We start from the raw sequence: 20,309 nt of genomic DNA on the forward strand, positions 1-20,309 counted from the left end.
GCATTCTTGCTTTCAAGAAGAAACACTCCAACTGTTATCAGACAACGTTAGGTTTTCTCATGTAAGGAATATCAGAATATTTCTTTTTGAGACAGAGAGGAAGAGTGCACGTGAGCCCACGAGCAGGGGAGGAGCAGAGGGAAAGAGAGAATCTTAAGCAGGTTCCATGCACAGCGCCCAGCCCGATGTGGGGCTTGATCTCACAACTGTGAGATCATGACCTGAGCTGAAATCAAGAGTCAGATGTTCAACCGACTGAGCCACCCAGGTGTCCCAGGAATACAAGAATATTTTTTTTAATTTCACAAAGCATCTCTTTATAGATGAACTAAATATGTCACCGAAGGGTTGTTTACACTAATTTAATCTCATTGTCTAAATCCTTAGGCTTCTTCTCTTCTAGATCTATACCCGTATCCTTGGCAGTCTCTAAGATCCTTATATGCCATCTCTAAACTAATAGCTTCCAACTTTATATTTCTAGCCCATACCTTCCCCCTAAACTCCAATCGTCTGACTGCCTTCCTGACATCAAACTTAAGATGCTCCTAATTAACTCTTGATCTTTCTCCCATGAATATTTTCCTCTCCAAGTCATTCTGTTCCCATCTGGGTAAATAGCAGCCTTATCCTTCCAGTTGCTCAGGCCAGGAATTTTAGAGTCACCTTTAATCTTTCTTTTGTACTCAACATCTGATGCAGTAGCAAATCCTATGAGCTCCACCTTGAAAATATATCCCTAACGTGACTACTATACTCACTGTATCCACTACCATGGTTCCGGTCCATGCCATTTCATTGTTTGCCTGGATTACTGCAGGAATTTTCTTTCTCATTCTTCTCTTGGCCTTTCATATGAAAGGCCCAAGCTTCCCCATAGCTAGAGAGATTCTTGTAAAGTGAATCCTTTCAGATAATGTCACTGTTCTGCCCAAAACTCCCCAGTGGCTTTCCATCTCATTCCAAGTACATGCTACGATCTTCACAATGATCTAAAGACCCATACACTCTGGTGCTTTCCTCCGCAGTTATCTCTCTAGCTGCATCGTCTACTAAATCCCCATTCCCACAAGCTTTCTGCTGCACTGGCTTCCCTGCTGTACTTCAACGACACTAGCTCAGCTCCGGCCCCTTGTTGGGGCTGCTGTCTCTGCCCGAATGTGCGTCCCAGAGGCTTCTGCAAGGTTTGCTTCTTCACATCTTTCAGAGTCTCTGGTCAAATGCTCCTCTTCCCCTTCCCCACTTAGATCCCTGAGCTCTCGTCCCTGCTTTGCTGTTGTCCCTGGCCCTTATTACCATTTGATATACTACATATTTCGTTTCTTGTCGGTGTGCTCTAGAATAAGAAGCATCGAGGCAGGATATTATGTCCCATTTCTTCATTGCTTTATCTGCAGCTTTTACAACAGTGTCTGGCACATGGTAGTCAATCAATATTTGCTTAATTAACCAGAGATTAAGAAAGCTTTATGTCGTCCTCCATATTGCCCCCTTTAACGGTGTCTATTATTGAAATTCAGTCAGAATGCTTTGAGAATTCTGGACTCTCACTTCATTGACCAGTGGGTAAAGCTGGAAAGGTTAAGCAATCTGACAGTCTCACTGTGGACTTTACTTCACGTAATTTAAAAAAAAATAAATGACTTTTGTATGGTAAATTGAACACTGATTTGCAGAATTGGGAAGAACATGCCTCACATTATATGTTCATAACATCAAAATTCGAACATTTTCCTCAAGGAAACAAACTTCTTCACATCGTGAACTTTGTAGAAACTTGAACTAAAATATAAATAGTCATTTTTTTAAAGTTTGGATTTTTTCTTAAATTATCTTCACAATGATATAGATTAGAGATCTAAGATATAGGATGATATTGAAATAATTTAAAATTAGGCCCATTTCTTTGTAAAGAGATTAGTTATTTCCTTTTTCTATTACGTATGGGAAGGTAACTGAAATATTCAATCAAACTAAATCATTTAACTTCACTAGTAAAGGCCAGAGTGGCTAGTAAGTTTCTCTGTGTTCAACTGCAATTTTAAGCCAAATCACAGTGGCCTAAACTCAATGTTGTACCATCAAATGTGAAGATTTTAATAGGAGGTACAAAATTCCAATGTTCCTTACGGCCAGGAAGATACTGTAATGATGTGAAGCGAGTCCCATTAGAATGCAAGGATAAGTGGAGAGATCTGTGGAGAACGAAGCATTCAAAGAAGGAGAAGAAAAGGAAGAAAGGAAAAGTCTAAGGCCAGTTTGCACTCCTAAAAATACTTTCTAGATTCGGGACTTTTCTGAAGTGTTTCTTTCACATTTTAAAATTTGTTATTATACCATAGTACACAGTCATTGGAATCTGATTCATCTTAACAACAAAATCAAACTATGTTACAGCCTGTGTCGTATTTATTCGAGCATTCCCCCATGGGTATGGACTGAAGATACTCTCTCCATTACAAATGATGTCACCAAGGGATAACACCACCTTCTCTATCTGTTCTGGCACATTTGCAAGAAAGTATTATAATAGCTTTCTAGTGGAACTGCTGTTTAAAACCTATTCATACACTGTTTTAAAACTAGAAAGTAAACAGGTCATTAAAATGATTTTTAAATGCTTTTCCTGTCCCCAAAGCTGCTTAAAAGGTCACATGTCCCAGGACTGGGATTTGGTGATAGAGTCTAAATACAAAAGTCATGATCCAGTCAAAGATTCACCTGTTTTTCCAGACCACTTGTGCTGCTAGATTATAGACTCCAACCCACCCTGAGTCCTTTATACAACCTCTATGGAATTTCTTTCTGTGAATTAAACTGTATTTTGCATTAGTTTCATGGGCTTACCTGTCCACATAAAATATGCAGGTTTTTCTGGTTCTCATAAAAAATGTTATAGGTCTTCAATAAAGAGTTGAGTTGTTCCCTAAAAAAAGTTACATTTGGTTATACTCATGCCCTTGGACAGTAAAAGGCAATAATATTCAGCTCGCAAAGGTATGAGATAGAAATGGCTCAATGGAATCCTTACTGTTCTGTGGTTTTACCTTAATGCAAGTCATTGAAAATGGAAGTCTTCTTGGGACATCGACAAATGCTGGAGGGGCTAATTCACAAATAAATCACCAAAGGAGGGAAAATGAGGGGAAAGTGGTGAGAAGACTGTTGGTTGACAGGAGACAGCCATAAAATAGAGATTTGATTTCACATTTCTTTTTGGTTTTGCAACATTTAAGCAGCCTACATTAAGCACCTAGTATGTGCCTGACATTGTGTTTCCCACCAGCGGTATAGTCACAGTTCAGGAATGGTCGCTGCTCCCGAGTTACTTTTCCTGTGAGGCAGCTGGTCTCGTGGGAATACTGGTTCCTGACACTCTTCTCTCCTCTCCCCTGCCACCACAGCCTAAGATCCTTACCCTACCTAACCTACTGGTCCAAGCCATCTTCTCATCCCTGGATTACTGCAACAGTCTCCTAAAAGCCTCCCTGATTCTGTAGTCTGTTGTAACAGTAGGTATTATTTTGGTGCAAACATGATCATCTCTCCTTGGCTCAAAACTCTCCAGTATCTTTTAAAAAATGTTTTTAAGATTATTTATTTATTTTGAGAGACAGTGAGAGCTGAGGATGGGCAGAGAGAGAGAGAGAGAGAATCCCAAGCAGGCTCCTCACTGTCAGCACAGAGCCTGATGTGGGACTTGAACACACAAACTGTGAGATCATGACCTGAGTTGAAATCAAGAGCTGGACATTCAACCGACTGAGTCACCCAGGTGCCCCTCTCCAATTATCTTTTCATTATTCAGAGTAAAAGCCAACAGCCTTCTGGTGACTTAAAAGGCCAGATGTGATTTGGTCTTCTGTTTCCCTTTGATCCATTTCCGACTATTCTTTCCTTCACTCACTACACTCTCTAGCCACTGGACTCTAATATTCCTTGAATATGTCAGACACATTCTCACCTCAGGACCTTTGCACTTGCTCGTCCCCCTGTCTAGAATGAGCTCCCCTCCCCTACCCCCACTGTCACACTGTTAGCACATTTTCTTTAACCTTTTACTCAGAAGTCCTTTTTACAAGGAGTCCTTCCTGACCACTTGATCTAAAGATTTGCCTTCTCCCAACATTCTTATCCTGCTTTCTTATCTCTGCTCCTTAGTCACCATCTAACCTTACACGTATTTTACTTATGTGTCTTATATTTGGTCTCTCTCACCGGACCGCAGCTCCACGAGAATAGGTGTGTTTGTATATTTTGTTTGCACTATGTTCCATGTGCCTGGAAGAGTGTTTGGCACATAGTAAGAACTCTATGAACACTGGTTGAATGAAATGATCAGAGAAATTCTTATTCCTAAAAATGGAAACATGCCAAATAAAGGGGGAAAAACATCTTTACATAAACAGTTTTATGGGGGATGGGGTGGGAAATCTCATATTAAATTTCCAAATATATCATTTGTTAAAATTCCTTCGATCTTCAATATCTGTTTCCCTCCCATGAGAATATTGGCTCCATGAGGGCAGCAATTTTGGTCTATTTTATTCATTACTGTCTTCCCAGTGCTAGAACAGAGACTTGATCAGAGTAGGCTCTTATTCAATAAAGATTTATTAAATGCTGAATGACAGAATTCATGTATATTGATTTTTATGCTTGATATCATGTAGACATACTCTTTCCATCTGACTTTGCAATTTTATTTTATTAAAAAAATTTTTTTAACGTTTATTTATTTTGAGAGAGACAGAGTGTGAGCAGGGGAGGGGCAGACAGAGAGGGAGACAGAATCTGAAGCAGGCTCCAGGCTCTGACAGCCCCCAACGGGCTCAAACTCACGAACAGGGAGATCATGACCTGAGCCAAAGTTGGACACTCAACCAACTGAGCCACCTAGGCGCCCCTCACTTTGTAACTTTAATACACAGATTTTCAAGGTTCAATACACTTCAGTTGCCACATAAAAAAAAAGTTCTACAGAATTCCTCCATGCTATGGTTCCATTTCCAACTGAGTTACTTTAGAATTTCAACATTAATGAATATTTCTGTTCTAAATATCATTGCACACACAAGGGATTCATTCCCTTGGAGTCATTACTGTGGGATATCTCCTAAAAATTATTGTACTGGTGAGGAGCATGAACACTTTTTATAGCTCTCATTATTGAGTGCTAGGGCAGCATATAGAAATTTCTGGTTCACTTGAGATGCAATTCCTGATATGCTGAGCTGTGAGGGTTGTTATTAAGGCAAATGAATTTTTATATAATCTTATTCCCTCAGCTTCTGTTTCTGATAAAATTGCATAATAGGATATGGTACAAATATCCTTCAAAGTATTTACCTAAGAATCATGTATAATTAGAAAGATATTCTCAGGGAACAAGCCACTTGGAAAATGTTTCTGTACCTGAACAGAACCTGACTAAATCTTCCTCTACAGAAATAAGTCTCCAGATGACCCAGGAAGTCAGCAAACTGTGGTCCTAGCTTGTCTGTTTTTATAAATAAAGTTTTATTATAATGTAGTCACGCTGATTTGCTTGCTTCTTGTCTGTGGCTGCATTCCTGCTATAAATGCAGAGTTGAATAGTTGTGACAGAAACCATATGACCCACAAAGCCTAAAATATTTATTATCTGGCCCTTTACAGAGAGGGTCAGCCAACCTCCACCCCTCCCTAAGTATAACATAGGCTGTTGCTGAACACCACAGAAGTCATCCATATTTTTCTTACCATAGGCAGGATCATTCTGACCGAATATTAACGAGACTTTGAAGGATTCTGGGATAAAGTGAAGAATTAGACAAAAAACAAACAAACGAACACAAAACCTCACAAGTTATGTAAACAACTATAGCAAAAGTGAATACATTGCAAATATTAAAGCACCATTACATTTGATTTGTATATCCCTTCCCAGAGGAACTTTTGAAGATGATTCTTTTGCTCATCTGATGGAACAGCGGGTCTAATAGAACGCTGGTAGTAATGAAACCCAGCCTGCAACATTGTGATCTTACGCGTTGGCACTGAAGGCACAAGGGCTTAAGAAGTTATTGTCAAGTCGATCACTTGTATCTGCAGACTGATTCAAGCTGTGTCTTCCAACAGTGAACGGTCATTCTCTCATACAGTCATATAGTCACCGTGTGAGCTCCATCGAGGGGTTTCATTCTTATTCTGAGGATGGGTGAGAGCTTCAAGGATAGATGCTTCCTACAGTGAACTTCGGAAGGGAGGGATGAAACATGAAGCGTGTGAGGAGCTTACCAGGCAAAAATACCTTTCACGAGGACATGTAGCTATTTCCACAGTTTTTGTGGAGGAAGCTCAGAGTGCCGGGATTCTAAGGGTAGAACATGTAAATGGGGAGTGGTGAGCATTGAATAGCTGAAGAAGCAGGCAGGAACCTCGTGAGCCATTTTAAGAAGCTTAACATTCACCCTGCCAGCAGGGGGCAGCTACGGAAGGTTCTAGGCAAAAGAAAGACATGATGATAAGGGCCACCAGGGAACTTACAGAAGACAGATTTCAGGACAAGATGGAAACAGAAAGATGTTTGGGACTATTGGCAAACAGTACTGGGGCAGAGGTGCAAGAACAAGGCTGTGTTCTATGGAAATGGGGTCAAGTGTTCCTTCCGCATGTACAGAAGGGTCTGAAGTCTAGATGGGACCTATACATGATTTAGGACATCTAATCACTAAAGCGCTATCTAGGCAGTCCCTAGTCAGGAAAGGGGACAGGGATTTAATACACTCTGTGCCTTGTCAATGGTAATTATAATAGAGTTTTCTGGGTCCATTTACATGTCACATATGGACCTTCCTTCCCCCATCAAAAAAGGAAACAGGCATCTGTGTACCTTTTCCTCTCAGCTGGCAAAAAAGCTCCCCACCCAGCCTAGATCAGACCACTTAGCAACTATTCAGCCGCCCTAACAAAGCTATAAAATGGGTGGCAAGAAATAGATTCCACATGCAATCTTCTCAGTTTACAATTCTGTGATATTTAGAAGTCACAGAGATACCCAAGAAACAAACATCGAATAGCCTATACAGTTTATGTTTGATACCTAAAACAATGACTTTCCGAGAGCTTGGTTTTTTGGAACATGAAATACCGCATCATAATATATAACAAGGTGTGTGTGTGTTGGTTTTTTTTTTAATTTTTTTTAACGTTTATTTATTTTTTTGAGACAGAGAGAGACAGAGAATGAATGGGGGAGGGTCAGAGAGAGGGAGACGCAGAATCTGAAACAGGCTCCAGGCTCTGAGCGGTCAGCACAGAGCCCGATGCGGGGCTCGAACTCACCGACCGCGAGATCATGACCTGAGCTGAAGTTGGCCGCCTAACCGACTGAGCCACCCAGGCGCCCCAAGGTGTGTGTTTTTTTTAAACCTCACAGTAAATAATATGGATTAGTGTTTTTACAAAACTGAGGAATGGAAAACTTCCGTATAAACTGGACTTCCAACCTACATGAAGACATAGGATCATAAGCTTCCCAAGACGGAAGCTGGCACCGTGTGCTGGCTGGGCAGAAATCACATCTTGATAGTTGCTGGTGGACACCCAGAATTATTCACTGCAGCTCGTGAAGAGTGCCAGGCAGGAGAGACGTGATACAGGGGTGACAGGTGCAGGGGAACAATGCATAGGAGGGCCCCAGGCTCCTGTTCCTTTAAGGCTCCCAGGTTGGTTTTATGAGCAATAGCGGATCCAGAATTCACTGTAAAATGCTTAGGTGAACTTTGTACTTTGTGGCCCGAACTGCAGCTGCTCAGCAGATGGGAATTACCCACATAGTGACGTCTGCCATGAATAATGGACTTTGCAAGAAATGAGCTCCTCAATCTTATCATGCTACTGAGCTGGCCGGAAGAAACCATTTTTATTTGATCTTATAAAAGTGTAATATTCATGGACGTGGGACAGCAGGACGGATGGAACGGAGTTACGCCCTGCATCCATAGACAGAATGGATGTCAAATATTAGTGGCAATAGAATTCTCTCTCTAGTTTCAGTAATGATTTGCAATGTAATTAAGTGGATATTCGATCCCTTTCCTGGCAACCAAAAACCCTGGCTCCCTCTTTGCTAAGTGATTCTGACTATTTGGACCCGATAAAGGCAAATGAGAAACACTGTTGTACAATGTAACCCAACACAGACTTCAGAGGCTACACATGACACAAACTAAACCAGAGAAAAATACAACCCAACTCAGCCACCAAAGGCATATTTGGCCACGGCTGAGCTTCCTGACTTTGTGTTACTTCTGCCTCCTGGAGACTTGTTGAAAAGTGTCCAGGCTCCAAATCCGGCCGACCCTGAAATGCATTGTGACAGCAGTATTAGAAACAACATCCTGCTGTGCATATTTCCATGTTTAAGGACAGGAGCCTAAATCATTTGAAAGAATATCTTCAAAGAGTTGAAAAATTTAGGCAGAATAAAAATGCTAACTTGCTGCCTTACACATTTAGTTTTCCCCATAACACACATGGATTTTGTTCATAATGTTAAATTCTAGCAATGAGATCAACAATTTCATGTTAGGTTACAAAACTGAATTTAAAACTTAATATGTTTTTAATAAAATAGTTATGAATTAAGCATGGAAAGGTAACAAATTGACCATTTTTCTGGGAAAAAAGATTGTGACTTATTTTATGGGTCATAGTTCTGTATAGTTTCCAAATTTCATATAATAAGTGCATAATGCATTTATAATGTTGTCATAATTTTACTTCCAACAGAAATATAAAATAGGGGCAACTGAGTGACTCAGTTTGTTAAGTGTCCAACTTCGGCTCAGGTTATGATCTCGGGGGTTGTGAGTTCGAGCCCCGTGTCGGGCTCTGTGCCGACAGCTCAGAGTTTGGATCCTGCTTCAGATTCTGTTTCCCTCTCTCTCTTTGCCCCGCCCCCTGCCTGTACTCTGTCTGTCTCTCTCTCAAAAAATAAATAAACATTTAAAACATTTAAAACATGTATATATATATAATTTTTTAATGTATGTATTATTATTTTTAATGTATGTATAATTTTTTTAATGTATACATATATATGTGTGTGTATATATATATATATATATATATAAGCTCCTGTATGTTTTTGGAAAGGTGGAACCAGGAAACAGGAGGACAACAGAAAAGAATAAATGGAGACTTATCATTAAGTCCTATGCCAAGACAACCCATCATTCCATGTTACTGATGTCTGCATGATGTCTGCAAGCAGAAGCAGAATTCTCTTAACCCGCTTTATCCTTCATTACTGTCAACTTGAATCCTGGAATTCAAATCGCAAACTTCTGCAACTGTTCTATAAGCGGCTACAGCTCTGGGTCTTTTTTTTGCCTTTAGCCTCAGCTCCTGGCTCAATGAAGAAAGAAGACTACCTTTCCACCTTTGCATAGAGACCTTCCTCAGCTGGCAAAGTAGGTTATTCACATTTCCATTGCAAATGAAGGGATTGGATTCCACAGTTTGAAAAGAGAGAAGTTGGGAAGAGGAAGGAGGGCTGTTTTGATTTGACTGCAGGAAAAATGCAAACCCTCACTGATCAGGGACCTCTGAATTTGTCTGCCTCTCCCGGCTTCCTTTGAGGAGGCTGCTCTTTTTGAAAAGGAAGGGCTCCTAACATTTTTAGTAATTCTGCTAAAATATCAGTAATTGTTGCTGGCGGTCAGGATGATGGTGCCCCGGACTTGTTTGCTTTGTTCTCCCAAACAGTTCTATCCTAAGACCTAACTCCCTCTTCAGTGCTGACAACCCACAATAAAAAGGGCCTGGGAGTTTCGTGAGCTCCACTAGTAATCTAATCAATACGATAGTACAGCCAGACCTGCCTCTCCTCCACCACACTCCCCCTCGCTGCTTTTGGCCATATTGTGGCTTTTATATTTTGTGGGCATTCATCTTTTCCTGATGACGCCTGTAAAAAATGTCCCTGGAGCCATTAGTGGATAGACGTGTCAGTTTCTCTCGGGTCCTCAACCCCTAGGACTCAGCTAAGGGCAAAAGGGTTAAAGATTAAGGCGTAATTTCATAGTATTAAAAAGAAACTGGAAGTGATGGCTAGTTGGTAGATAACAAAACAAAGAAAAATGCCCAAAGTGTTTTCTTGAGGATGAAAACTCTACCCTTGAAGACAGGGGCTTTAGCTACTCAGAACAATGCCACTGGGCGTTGATAAGACATAAAAGAGGGGATAAGAAGGGAGAGGCAAAGGACTGTGCCATTTGTTCAAATACCAGTGCTTCTGAAGGAAACAGGAATGTGCTCCAGATCTGATAGCGGATTTTTGAGAGAATCCCTTCATAAGGGTAAATCTCAGTCTTTGATATATTAACACACTGGCGTGTTTTCCAACAGCCTCAGACGAGGGAAGATACTTATCTATTCCCTTTTCCTCTATGGTTTGGCTTCCAAAGATTTTTATGAAAAAGATTTAAAAAAAAATTCACAACCTACTATATTCTAGTTGGCAGCTGCGAGGAGCTGCCTCCGTGTCAGACCTTGTTCTCTGCTGTCACTTGCAGCAGCTGAACCCTTATGGGCAGCCCGAGCAGTTTGTGGACAGGGAGGAAAGAATGAGGGAAGTCTGTGCTCTGTCTTCTTTGGCCGGAAACACAGAGAAATATGGCCTCTGGTTCACAGCCCTAACACTACTCACAAATCAGGACTGATGCTTCTATTTCCATTCCAAACCAAAGTAAGGACTTGAAACCACCTCCACTTTGATGAAATAGTCCGTTTTCTTGTCCTGGCCGAGTGTTTTGTCTTTTTTAAAAAATGTTTATTTATTATAAATATTTTAATAAACATTAATAAATATATTTATTAAATATTATATTTAATAAATATAATTAACAAAAATAAATATTTATTATTTATTTTCAGAGACAGAGCGAAGAGGAGGGGCAGAGAGAGAGAATCTCAAGCAGGCTCTGCACTGTCAGCACAGAGCCTGACGTTGGGCTCAATCCCACGAACCTCGAGATCATGACTTGAGCCAAAAATCAAGAGTCAGATGCTCCTCCGACTGAGCTACCCAGGTGCCCCTTGCTGTAGCTGAGTGTTTGGAGAGAACAGGTACTGATTTATGTATAGTAGTAGCGCTTTGAACCAGAGACCGTATTTACCTGTTTCCTTGCTTTCTCAGTTCCTGAGCCTGCCACATTCCTCAGTTCTGTCCCCCTTTCCATCTCAAAGCCAGCAATGACCATGGAGTCATTCTCACCAGCCCCACTCTGACACAGGCTCCCCTCACAGAGCCCCCTTCCTGTCTCATCTCTAAAGACCCTGGGGATCACATTGGGCCCGTCTGAATAATCTATTTTAGGGTCAGCAGATTGGCAGCCTTAATTCCCTTTTGCCATGCAACTGTAAAATATTCACAGGTTCAGGGGAGTAGAATGTAGCCATCCCTGGGAGGCCATTAATATGCCTATCACAGGATTTAAGAGTGGCTGCTCTCATATCATCTGAACACATAGGAGGCACCTTGTTAGAAATTAAAATCTGTATTTTAACCAAGATACCCAGGAAATCTGCATATACATTAAACTCAAGAGGAGCGCTGATGTAATCAGTTTGCCCTTCGATATGAAACGGTATTTAAGGGTAGCACATGTCAAAACACTGAGCTCCTAATTTAGTTCTTTGAAGTTTAGTTCCCATAGGAATGCATCATCAGCAAGAATTTGAGGGATTACTATATAACAGATGATGTAATAGATGCTAGCGATATGGCAAAGTATACAGTGAATGAGACCCCCTGCACTGATGGGACTTACATTCTGAGGGGGAGGAAGACAGAGGAAAACAAAAGAGCAAAATACACTAATTTTGGGGGCGTCTGGGTGGCTTAGTCGGTTGAGCGTCCAACTCCGGCTCAGGTCGTGATCTCGCAGTCTGTGAGTTTGAGCCCTGCTTCGTGCTCTGTGCCGACAGCTCAGAGCCTGGAGCCTGTTTTGGATTCTGTGTCTCCCTCTCTCTCTCTGACCCTCCCCCATTCATGCTCTGTCTCTCTCTGTCTCAAAAAAATAAATAAATGTTAAAAAAATTTTTTTAAAGAAATACACTAATTTTACATAGGGATAAATGCTCTGAGAACAATAAAACAGGATCATGTGACGGAGTGCATAGTGGAGGACGTGTCAGCAAGGGTGATCAGGAGGCCCGCCATATTAAGCTGAAATCTCAATAATGGGAAAGAGCCAACCATGTGAAGAGTCAAGGAGACTGTCCCAAGCAAGAGATGCAATGCCCTGTGTACAAGACTAAGCTTGGCATGTTTGAAGGAGAGAAAGAAGGGAAGAGTGGTTTCAGATGAGGTTCTAAAGGTCCTCCCGGCCAGATCTCTAGGGACAGGGAATGGAAGCAGGAAGCTGCTGCAGTTGTCCAGGCAAGAAATAATGGTGGCTTGGACTAGGTGGTGAGAATTGTTTGGATTCTGGAGGTGGAGCTAATTAGATTTGCTGTGGGGCTGGGTATAGAGATGAGGGAATGGCACAGTTGGGTTGGTATGTAGCTTATATTGGGGTCTTATTCTCCTATGAGTTAAACTTTCATTTCGTTTTTTTTTTTTTCTAATCCAAGTCTTATACATTTTTGTAAGCCAGTTGAAAAGTAAACACAAGTGTGCCACACAACTCTGGTCATTACTGGAGCACACACAGGCTGGCTGTAAAATAACACCCTTTGTGTATGAACAGCTGGAGGCTTGTGTGCTTGTTGAGGATGACGACCTTGGCTCCACAGTCTGTTGCCCCTTGTTCCCTAGGGATGAGGAAATGATCTATCTACTCTGTTAATTCATTAACAGCCTCTTGGACCATTAGGATTGTTACCAGAGTGCCTGAAACACAGCAGGTGGCCAGTGATCCTCGGGGCCACGCACATGAGCATGAGCTGAAGACAGGAGCTCTCCTGACACACAGGCTCTTACCTCGCTCTTCTGTGACGCTGCCATGACTTTGACCACTGATTCTCCTTACGTTTAAAACAATACAGGGGCACCTGGGTGGCTCAGTCGGTTAAGCGTCCGGCTTTGGCCCAGGTCATGATCTCGTGGTTCATGAGTTCAAGCCCCGCATCAGTCTCTGTGCTGACAGCTCAGAGCCTGGAGCCTGTTTCGGATTCTGTGTCTCCCTCTCTGTCTGCCCCTCACCTGCTCACACTCTGTGTCTGTCTCTCCCTCTCTCTCAAAAATAAAGAAAACATTTTAAAAAATTAAATAAAAATTTATATTAAGGGACCTCCTTGTTTTTCTTCTGGGTGTCCTCCATATACTCCACACTCTATACAGAGCACAGAGAACATACCATAGCATTTGCTGTGCTTAACATCTTTAAACGTCTTCCCATTGCTCTTGGGATAAAAACTACAAATCTTTATCACAGCAGGGGAGGTCCTGCTCCGTCTCTTTAGCCTACTTTGAAGAGATGCATTTCCCTGTGTCTTGTACCTCACCCACACTGGGTCCCCTTCACTTGCTGGAACCCTGAGCTCTCTCTGGCCATAAGGACTTCAGGCAGACTCCCTATGTCAGGAATGCTCTCCTGCTCACTTCCTTAAACTCGTTAGCTTCCTCCTTGGTCAGATATCGGGAGCCCCACCCCACCACCCCTGCCACTGTTTAGGCTAGTTCCTTATTCTCTAAAGGATCCCTTTCCATCTGAACATCTGCGTCAGTTTGTTATCAATCAGGCCTTTAGACCTGTAGTTCTCAAAGTGTGATTCCCAGACCAGTAACATGGGCACCACCCAGGAACTTCGACATGGGAATGCTCACGCTAACCCAGACCCACTGAGTCACAAGCTGGGAGTGGGTCCCTCAATCTTTAGTGTAGCAAGCCCTCTAGGTCATTCTAGTGAAGGCTCAAATTGGAGATCCGTAGCTCCAAGCAGCTCTTGTCTTTTTTTGCTCAAAATTCCATACCTCAGTTTCTAGCACAACTTCTGGCTTGTGGTGTGTTCCCAATAATTATTTGTTGAGGGAATAAAATATAGAAAATTAAACCCTGACCTATTTTTAGAGGGAAAAATAAAACCTTTTACCAGTGCCACCACTTAACATATCCAGAAATTCAAGTAAATTCCATAAGTTAATATATTTCTAGTCTTTGAATTTTGATTTTATCAGATGCCTATTGAAATATTTTCAGTGTATCTTGGACATATGGGTGATCTTACTGTTTTCTAACTGACCAAAGTGATAAAACAGGTAAACGTGGAATAAGTAAATTGGGTTGGGAATAACAGTCACATTGATATGCTTTGTGATTGTCAATGCTCATTGAAAAATATCTGATATAAGGAAAGCTTTAAAAAATGAACTTTTTTCACATATCTGGGGGGACATTATTCACCTTTTTTTTTGACATAGTAACTAATGAAGTTACTATATCCAATTTTTCATTATGAACATTTCTGTCATTTTCATTAGGTTATCAAACCTCATAGTGGAAATGTTGAAATAAATTTTTTAAAACGATCTCCATGTAGAAAAAATTTCTCATTTTTAAAGGAGATGGTCCCAACCATGTCTTGAACTTTTTGTCCCTGACTTATTTTATTAAAAAAAAATGTGTATTTATTTTTGAGAGAGAGAGAGAGCATGAGCAGGGGAGGGGCAGAGAGAGAGGGAGACACAGAATCTGAAGCAGGCTTCAGGCTCTGAGCTGTCAGCACAGAGCCCCATGTGGGGCTCAAACTCAGAGACTGTGATATCATGACCTGAGCCGAAGTTGGACGCTCAATCGACTGAGCCACCCAGATGCCCCCCTGACCTATTTTAAAATCCTGGTTCCTTAAAAAAAATGTCAGAGAGGGCTCTCTTATCCTTTATTAAAGACAAGAGTTAAGAGTTAAGTGGCTGACCTTGGCTCAGGTCATGATCTCATAGTTTGTGAGTTTGAGCCCTGCATTGGGCTCTGTGTTGACAGCTCAGAGCCTGGAGCCTGCTTTGGATTCTGTGTCTCCCTCTCTGTCTGCCCCTCACCCACTTGCTCTCTCTCTCTCTCTCAAAAATAATAAGTAAACATTAAAAAGTTAAAAAAAGACAAGAGTCCAGTGGCCTTCAGGAGAAGGGTGTCCTCTTTATAAACCCACCTGCAGGGCACGCTGGGGCACACAGTGTTTGATCCAGTTTCCTTGATTAGAGAAGACCCTGGCCATGGAAACTGGGCAAACATTGCCCTCTAGCTCTACTGGCCAGGTAGAAGCAGCCTGTGGAACATTGGCTCTTTGTGCTGAATTTGTGCTCAGAGGTGCAGGTGGCTGGTTCCTTTGTTTCAGCAAAGGGTGTCCGGCCAACATGCTTGGAAAGAGACACCGTGTGGAATAAGGCACTTTCTGCTAAAATTTATTACATCATGCTCATTAAAATTATTTACTAAGGACAGGAATGCACACATGGCTTGTGGGCTGTGGGTAGCGCTGCAGCCCACAGGAGTGTGCATTGGGCTCCCCGAGGAGGAGACAAAGACGAAGGAATCCAGAGAATCAAATCTGATCTGCATTCTAAAACCGGATTTGAACTTTTTTCAAGTCCTCTGGTTGGCATTTACTCACCTCTCAAGTGCCCTGATTTCAGCTTAGCACCTGAAAGTACTTTGAAAGCAACCATATATATATTTTTTTGAAACTCTGCTCACTTAGAATATTTACCATGTGAAGCAGCAGACCAGTGATGACCCCAGGCAATGAAAACGGCAACTGGAAACTTAGTCATCGGAGCGTGAAGCTGACTTATGCCAACGCCATTTACCCAGGGAAGTTTCTAAACTCAGAGAATCCTCATTCAGCAGTAAGACCTAAATGTTCCATTGCTGCTATGCTATTAATGTCACAACCTCTTATTTTATCGATCAAATGTAGCTCTCATGCAATGTGCTGAGGCCAAAATCTCCATTGAGTGGATTCTATTTCCCTATTCGTTTCCATTATTTTCACATGTTTTTGTGCAGGAAAAGAAAAATCCCTAATAAGTTTGTAATTTCTGCCTTGTTCGCTGGAACAAAGCCTAGCACAGAGCGGGAGCGGAATGATTACTCATCCAGTGACTAAATGAATGGAGGTGTCTGTCAGATTTGTGACATGTTGGATATCCTGGGTGGTCGGTGGTATTAATTTCTGACAAGTGTTTTGTACAGATTTCCCCGGGCTCTGGGATTTTGTTTATTTCAGGAGGTCAGAAGTTCTCGAACTTTAATCCTTTCCTCCTCTTGAGCAGTGGTTCTTACACCTCAGTATGCATCAGAACTATCTGATTAACTGTCAAGGGGAGCCCGGGGTCTGCATTGTCAACAACTGTCTGATTGGGAGGTGGGCGGCCTGTGGACCACATTTTGAGAAGTGCTATCTTCAAGTCTGGCGTTTGTGTAAATGTAATAAAATTTTACTGGAGTTGCAGCTGATATGTAGATACCAGGGCCTGAAAGGGGCGCTGGGCTGGCTACAAAATATAAACTGTCAGTCCTCAATTTGGCCAATTCAAAATATGACATAAAATAAGGGTCTTCAGAATTGCAGACCTTTCCTTGGAAATATTCCCCCCTGCCCCCACCCAAAAAAAAAGTGGTTTCATTCTCTTCCATCAAAATACCTGAGAATCTGATTTTTTTTTTTTTTTAACCTCCACTACTGATACCTTGGCCCAAGGCACCATCATCCCTCCCCTGAACTTTCAGCTCCTTGATAATTTCTCTGCTTCCACTCTTATGCCCTCTTCGGCCACACTGATCCAGTCACCCAAGTGCTCAATATCCTTCAATGGCTTCTCATCGGTGGGAAAGATGAAGTCTCACAACGGCCTACGAGATCCTGCGTGCTCTGGCCCATGACGTCAGGATCCTTCGCTTCTGCTGTTCCTCCCACTTCGTTTACCCCAGACTGGCTTCCTCCATCCATATAGGCATGCACCTGCCTCAGAGCTTGGTCTTGGCTGTCCCCTTTACTCCCAGCCAGATACCTACACAACTGGCTTGCTCACCTCCTCCAGGCTTTTCCTCTAATGCTACCTTCTCACCGAGGTTTCCCTGGACATCATATATGAAATCATAACCCCCAGCTGTCCACCTCCAGCACTCATTATTCCCTTTCCCGCTTTATTTTATTCTTCCTACCTTTCAGTGTCTAATAATATATATATTGTTACTCATTTATCTTACACAGCAACTGCATCCCCCTTTGAGGAGGCCACCCCACAAGGCTAAAGGTTTTGTTTGGGCCATTGCTGAATGCTCAGGGTCCAGAATACCTGTCTTTGGGAAGCAGTTAATACATACTTGAGGAATGAATAGATGAATCCACTGTCTTTTACTTCACACCTTCTTCCCACCTCTTATATTTCATGTTTATCCTCCGTTCTGACTTTAATTCCATTGTTGACTATGTTTGTTCTCTCTGCTTTCCTGTGGCCCAATCCAGCATCAATTTATACCCACCACCTCCTATCATTTGTTTGGCTTTGTTTCTCTTCCCAGTGAGACATGGGTCATGTTTCAGGGCCAATTGTGCGTGTGTGTGTGTGTGTGTTTTTCCCCGTCTTTTTTTCTCATCTGCTTTTGCTCCAACTCAGCCAGTTCAGTGCTCAGCTTTACTCTTAGAGTTTTCAAATTCCTGCTCAGTTATTCCCAAACCAATATAAGATGCTATTTGCTGTGTATAAGAAAACCACTGTGGATGTTCTATATATTGCATAACCTAACATCAAGAGGGACACAGTGAAAATGAAATGTGTCCTAAGGGGTAAGGGAGGGAGAGAAGACGATGGGAAGGCCTGTTTTGAGCCCCTGGACCAATTCTTTGGATATCCAATTTATGTGGAGACTTAGATCCGTTAGTTAAGGCTGCTTCTGAGAATTCTGCCAACTATAGTGAAATTAGACCACTATTTATAAAATATGAGTGATTGTTCCATGAAAGGTTATGGGTTAGCAGTACTCACTGTGTGCACTGTTGATTCATATTGATTTTGTGGTTCATCATCATGCTTAGAATGACAAGGTCCTGGGGCTTAATCCACCAATGACTGCTGAGTAGGATAACACATACAGGCATATAATTACCTGGTAATGAATGTCCTCTCATTGATGAAGATCCAGGAAGAGCACTGGTGAGCCATCATATTCAACTTTTCTCCTTTTTTGAGATCATCTGAGGATACCCTAAGATGTGAGGATAACATTAATGGTATACTCCTGTGATGCATTCATGAATTAGTTTCTGACTTAAATTGAAATGTTTTGCTTTGTCCCCGGTGAGTAAAAGTATTTGGGACAAGTTTTGTTTTTTTTGTTTTTGTTTTTTTTTTTTTCAACGTTTATTTATTTTTGGGACAGAGAGAGACAGAGCATGAACGGGGGAGGGGCAGAGAGAGAGGGAGACACAGAATTGGAAACAGGCTCCAGGCTCTGAGCCATCAGCCCAGAGCCTGACGCGGGGCTCGAACTCACGGACCGCGAGATCGTGACCTGGCTGAAGTCGGACGCCCAACCGACTGCGCCACCCAGGCGCCCCGGGACAAGTTTTTTAAGTAGTGTTTCTTCTATGGGCATGAGGGTTGGGAAGGGAAGGAAAGAGAAAGATTTTTTTTTTTTTTTTTTTTTTTACCATGTGCCACAGATCTTATACTCCCAGATGTTATCTTACTCAATCCTCAGACCGTCCCAGCAGGGTGTGGATGTTATTACCTCTATTTCCAACACTTGGTAAGTAGTGGGACACATAATTTGAAACACAGTCTGAATCTTGAAGGCCTCTAATTGTTTTTCTTTTCACCAACATTGTTTTTGCATTTTGGAAAGGTTATACAAATTCCAATCTTTGATTTTCTATTAGTTGGCCCATTCCAAGATTCTTTTCAAAGATATATTTTTTTTTCTAAGAGAATTACTATTGAGGATAAGTGAGATGCCCTCCAAATTTCAATTGTTAGAAAGTAGGCTCAGTTCAGCGTTTTAACTATAACACATTTTGAGTGAGTTTCTAAATGGCATCCTGTAAACCACCTTTTCATGACTTTTCACAAAGTGACTTGCTTGACGACAAGTAATAATGTCTTGTTTTCTCTGCTCTTGCCCCCACTTGACCTTTATAAGTTTTAAGTGTTTAGGTGTTTTCCTGTTTTTGTTATCCATATGTGCTTCTGAGAAAAATTCATTTTATCTCTCACGATATATTTCTCATTTGAAATTGAAAATTATATTCTTCATGTTCTTAGGGAAAATAAGTAGTAAAGGAAGAGGAACGTATAATTTAATTTTAACAATCTCTGAATAAAGATGATAAAGAGGGCATATGAAGAAATACTAGATGGGCCAGAAGTATATAACTTCACTTCCAGTCTTCCCCTTGGTAATCAACTTGAGAGACTGACAACTATGGAATGGAGAGATAGGGAGAGAGAAAGGCCAACAGGATAGAGAGATATTTCTAAGAAAGTACAATACAAACCGCAATGTTGGCCCGTGTTAAATGCAAATGATTTGCAAATTTGTAAGTGAAACCCCGGGTCAAAATTGTGCTGATGATCACTTTACAGTTGATGGCTGTATTAGCTATGCTCCTGGTAATGAATGTATCCAGTATGGTTAAATTTGGCATAACTCTTGTCAGGAATTCTACTTCTGAATTTTTAGTATTTGATTTGGAACGCACTCTAAGGATTTTTTTCATTTTTCGATTTATCCACAGTTCTGGTACTACCAGGTTTTAGTGATTCAAAAGTTATGTTCCTGCTCGCTCTATAAATGCACAGGTGTGCTTGGGGTGTTTGAAACTGCTGTTTTTTTGGTTCGGATCTTACTTTTTATTGAGAAGTATAAAAAAGAAAAAAAAAAAAAAAGAAGAAGCTACATGAGGAACTTTGACCGTCTGGAATAATAGTTTCTGAAGCCTTGCTGGTTTTACAGTTTCTAGTAAAATTTCCAGAAATTTATGAAAAAAATTTAGATGTCTTGCTCTTATTACATTTTTCAAGGAAATTTCCAGAAACTTGTGGAAAAAAAATTTCAGTCAGTTTTAAGGTTCTGCTTACTTGACAGCTCAGTGTTATTCTCTTTAAGAAGATACTAAAGTCCCAAAGGCTTCTATAATCCCCCCGCCCCACCAAAAGCATTTTATAATCATTGAAACTATTTTGGCAACATGGGAAGACAAGATAGTTAAAGTAGAAAAGGAATCCTGGATCAATGTTTGGAGATGTGCAGAAAAGAAGAAAATGTACCAAGTAAACTAAAAAACTACAGAATCAGTGGTCCAAGGCAAGGAAGGATTGG

General features: G+C 41.3%; 1 protein-coding gene across 1 annotated transcript in view; it reads right to left on the reverse strand.

The window, feature by feature from the left end:
• RASSF6 (Ras association domain family member 6) overlaps positions 1–20,309 on the reverse strand; it is a 48,353-nt gene that overhangs the window by 18,562 nt on the left and 9,482 nt on the right. The window contains exons 2-3 of the mRNA XM_047090388.1: positions 18,099–18,197; positions 2,848–2,926 (exon numbers count right to left, since the gene is read on the reverse strand). Of these exons, the coding sequence (XP_046946344.1) occupies positions 2,848–2,926; positions 18,099–18,197 (178 nt within the window). The remainder of the gene's footprint in view (positions 1–2,847; positions 2,927–18,098; positions 18,198–20,309) is intronic.

This window comes from Lynx rufus, unplaced genomic scaffold (genome assembly GCF_022079265.1).
Source record: "Lynx rufus isolate CCGP_SWC_20201006 ecotype Redwood Valley unplaced genomic scaffold, mLynRuf1.p SCAF_3, whole genome shotgun sequence".
Classification (NCBI taxonomy): Eukaryota; Metazoa; Chordata; class Mammalia; order Carnivora; family Felidae; genus Lynx; species Lynx rufus.